The 3,832-nt window shown below is 39.1% G+C and overlaps 1 protein-coding gene across 1 annotated transcript in view; it reads right to left on the reverse strand.

Annotated features, from left to right (window-relative positions):
* Window positions 1-950: 950 nt before the first annotated feature.
* CRLF3 (cytokine receptor like factor 3) overlaps window positions 951-3,832 on the reverse strand; it is a 46,852-nt gene continuing 43,970 nt past the window's right edge. The window contains exons 7-8 of the mRNA XM_003797176.3: window positions 2,164-2,276; window positions 951-1,550 (exon numbers count right to left, since the gene is read on the reverse strand). Coding sequence (XP_003797224.1) covers window positions 1,294-1,550; window positions 2,164-2,276 — 370 coding nt within the window. The 3' untranslated portion in view covers window positions 951-1,293. The remainder of the gene's footprint in view (window positions 1,551-2,163; window positions 2,277-3,832) is intronic.

Raw genomic sequence — 3,832 nt, forward strand, 5'->3', positions numbered from 1 at the left:
TAAGGTGCCAGCCACATATACCAGAGCTGGTGGGTTTGAATCTAGGCCTGCCAAACAACAATGATGCTGCAACCAAAAAAAAAAAAAAAAAAAATAGCTGGGCATTGTGGTAGGCACCTGTGGTCCCAGGTACTTGGGAAGCAGAGGCAAGAGAATCGCTTGAGCCCAGGAGTTGGAGGTTGCTGTGAGCTATAATGCCATAGTACTCTACCCAGGGCGACAGCTTGAGGCTCTGTCTCCAAAAAAAAAAAAGAAAAAAAGACAAGAAAAGAAAAAACATCATATTAGTTGATGCCAAAAAAATGGTTAAGGAAAAGAAAAAAGAAAAGGTTAGTGGACAGAGGATAGAAGTCAACACTGCTTACAATACCTGAATATGCAAGACACAGTTAACATATTCATGTGGGAAGCACATGAGTGAATGTATATTGCAGAAGTCTGGCTTCCATTTGGTCTATTCCTGCTGTTTTATTCTTTCTTTTTGAGACAGGGTCTCAAGCTATCGCCCTGGGTAGAGTGCCATAGAGTCACAGCTCACAGCAACCTCAAACTCTTGGGTTTAAGCAATTCTCTTGCCTCAGCCTCCCAAGTAGCTAGCACTACAGGCACCCACCACAATGCCCAGCTATTTTTTGGTTACACTTGTGGTTGTTGCTTAGCTGGCCCAGGCTGGATTCGAACCCGCCAGCTGTTCAAATTCAGTGTACGTGGTAGGCCTCCTAGCCACTGAGCTATAGGTGCCAGGACCCTGCTGTCTTATTCTAAAGGTTTATATGGCCTTGGATCCTGCTGACAATTTAATAAAAAATCTTACATTAAGTTTTTATTCAAAAAATCAATTTTAAGAAGTACAGGCTGGCCACACTCATTCACACCTATAATCCTAGCACTTCGGGAGGCTGAGGCAGGACAACTGCATGAGCCTACGAGTTCAAGACCAGACTGGGCAGTAGTGAGACCTCGCCTCTACAAAACCAAAAAACAACAAACACTACAGTGGACGGGCGAGTATAGGACCTTCTACATCTTCTTACACTTTTAAAGCCAGTTTGATTTTTATTGTGATACGATATTTCAATTAAAGGTATTCTGAAAGCACAATTGACTGAATTATGGCTTTGTCCACAACATTTAAGTTGCTTATGGCTAAAATATCACAAAAAGGATCCAGTAAACACCTTCCATTTCCAATGGCCTGTGAGATGAAATAAACTATTTTTTATCAGTTACAACTAAACTGGACTGAGGACAGATACATTTAACCCTGAAAGCCAAAGCCACGTATCTAAAAATCTAAAACACTAACACTTTCCATCCAGGATAGAAAAAGGAGCATCCAAAGTAAAGAGAACCACATGACTGATCAAGTAACCAATCAAAAACCACTTCTCTGTTATTCGAGCTAATAGTTACTCGAAGCTTGAAGTTTCCACCTTCATTATTATTGGTGGTTCCTAGAGTCACAGCTTCAACATCAAAGGTTACAGTGGATCCAGAAGTAACTGCAGGCAACTGATTAGTCATTTCTTTTCCATTGACAAAAACGGCACCTAAAATGTTAAAGTTATTACATGTGAGCAATAGCTAAGATAATTGAAATAGCTTCTATTACTGGTAATTTCCAAATTCAGATTTAAAATAACATTCTGGAATGCCAACAGGAAATAGTGTATTTAAATATGTTAATTAACTCTCATCCCTATGGTAGTAGAAAAGCTAAAACTTTTAATAACATTTTAGAGTTCAGGTTGCAGGTTCTACTCTTTTCTAATAGAGACTATGGGTTTCCCTTATTGAGAGCATTAAAAAAAACTTGACACCATTATAACATGACATCCTGTGAAATCACAGATTGTTTCATATGGAATAAACAAGAATATTGTTCTACCTAATGCTGGACCACCACATCACAAAATATTAACAGGTCTTGGCAGTGACTTAAGAAAGTGGATTACAGAGGAGTATAGGACCAAAGGGTACCAGACATAACAGATGGAATGATTTGTTATGGAACAATGCTGGCACATGGTAGCAAAATAAATTATATCATTGAGACCTAAGCTTTCTCTTCTCCTACTACCAATGTGTGACACTGGGACAGATTCACATCTTATTGCAGTAATTCACATATTTCAAGGAAAATGACAGCTATTTATTTCTTACCGTTTGTACTAATGCACACAGCTTGATCCCGCTGCAGAGACTCATATCCATTCTGTTTTTCTGCACACACTCCTATGCTGTCTCTTCTGTCTGGCTGTCCCACAGTTTCAACTCTGTAAATGAAGTAGAAAGTCCACTTCAGAGGCTGTGTGCAGTGGTTCATACCTGTAAACTTAGCATCCTGGGAGGAGGTGGGTAGATTGCTTGAGCTCAGGAGTTTGAGACCAGCCTGAGCAAGACCAAGACCTCATCTCTACTAAAAACAGAAAAAGTAGCCAGGTGTTGTGGCAGGTGCTTACAGTCCCAGCTACTCTGAAGACTGAGGCAAGAGCCCAAGAGTCTGAGGTTGCTATGAGTTTTGATGATACCATGGCACTCTAGCCAGGGCAACAGAGAGACTCTGTCTCAAAAAAGAAAAGAAAAAAAGGCCATTTCATCTTTTAAAAATATAACATGATACCTAACAGCTATTAGCTTTAAAAAAAAAAGCAGTATAATCACAATTGTTCTTTTCTAAATAATAGCTAACAATGACTGAGTTACTTAATTATATTTCAGGAACAGTTCTAAATATCTTGTATCTACTATAAATAATCTTATCCAATTCTCACAACCTATGAGGTATATGGTATTATTATCATATCCATTTTATAGGGGAGGAAAATAAGGCAAAAAGAAAAAAACAAGATTAAAAATGGCTAAATATTTTGAACTTGATCACCTGGTTGATGACTGGTGGAACCAAAACCCAAACCCAGGCACTCTGATTCTAGAGTCTCATTCTATTCTTAACCATTGACAGCTATGACAGTGCATTTCTTTTCTTTTTCCTTTTTTCTTTTTTTTTTGAGACAGAGTGTCAAGCTGTCATCCTGGGTAGAGTGTTGTGGCATCACAGCTCACACTAACCTCCGACTCCTGAGCTCAAGCCTCCCAAGTAGCTGGGCCCACAGGCGCCCGCCAAAATGCCCAGCTATGTTTTGGTTGTAGTAGTCATTGTTGTCTGGCAGGCCTGGGCTACATTCGAACCCACCAGCTCTGGTGTATATGGCTGGAGCCTTAACCGCTTAAGCTACAGGCGCCGAGCCTGACAGTACATTTCTAATTCATATTCTGAGTCTGAACATACAGGAAATTTGTCATATTTGACACTATAATTAATGTGACTATAACTGCCATCACTTAAACCTTCAATGAGAGTCTGTAATGATTTAATTTAAAAATAGATATTATACTCCTACAAAAAGGACATTATGATTATGAACATACTATTTTTCTTGGAGAACTTTATATGTGAGAAGTTTAAACCTTTATTTTCATATTCTAGTTTCAAATCTTTCAATGTATTATGTACTCTAGAAATAGGAAATGTAAATATAAAGGTCAACATATATCCCTATTACCAGACCCAACTTTGTCTCCATTCCAAAAAGCCAGACTTTGCAAAGACAAAAAAAGAAGAGGGGAAAAAAGTATGAAACTGAATGTGGCTTTTCCAACACCAGATGTCATTACTTATATTCCACGTGGCTTCAAAATGTCTTTCACTGTGGCTTGGCGCCTATGGCTCAAGCAGCTAAGGCACTAGCCACATACATCTGAGCTGGCAGGTTTGAATCCAGCCCAGGCCCTCCAAACAACAATGCTGGCTGCAACCAAAAAAAAAAAA

This window comes from Otolemur garnettii, unplaced genomic scaffold (assembly GCF_000181295.1).
Source record: "Otolemur garnettii isolate 467f Iridium unplaced genomic scaffold, OtoGar3 scaffold00112, whole genome shotgun sequence".
In the NCBI taxonomy this organism is placed as follows: Eukaryota; Metazoa; Chordata; class Mammalia; order Primates; family Galagidae; genus Otolemur; species Otolemur garnettii.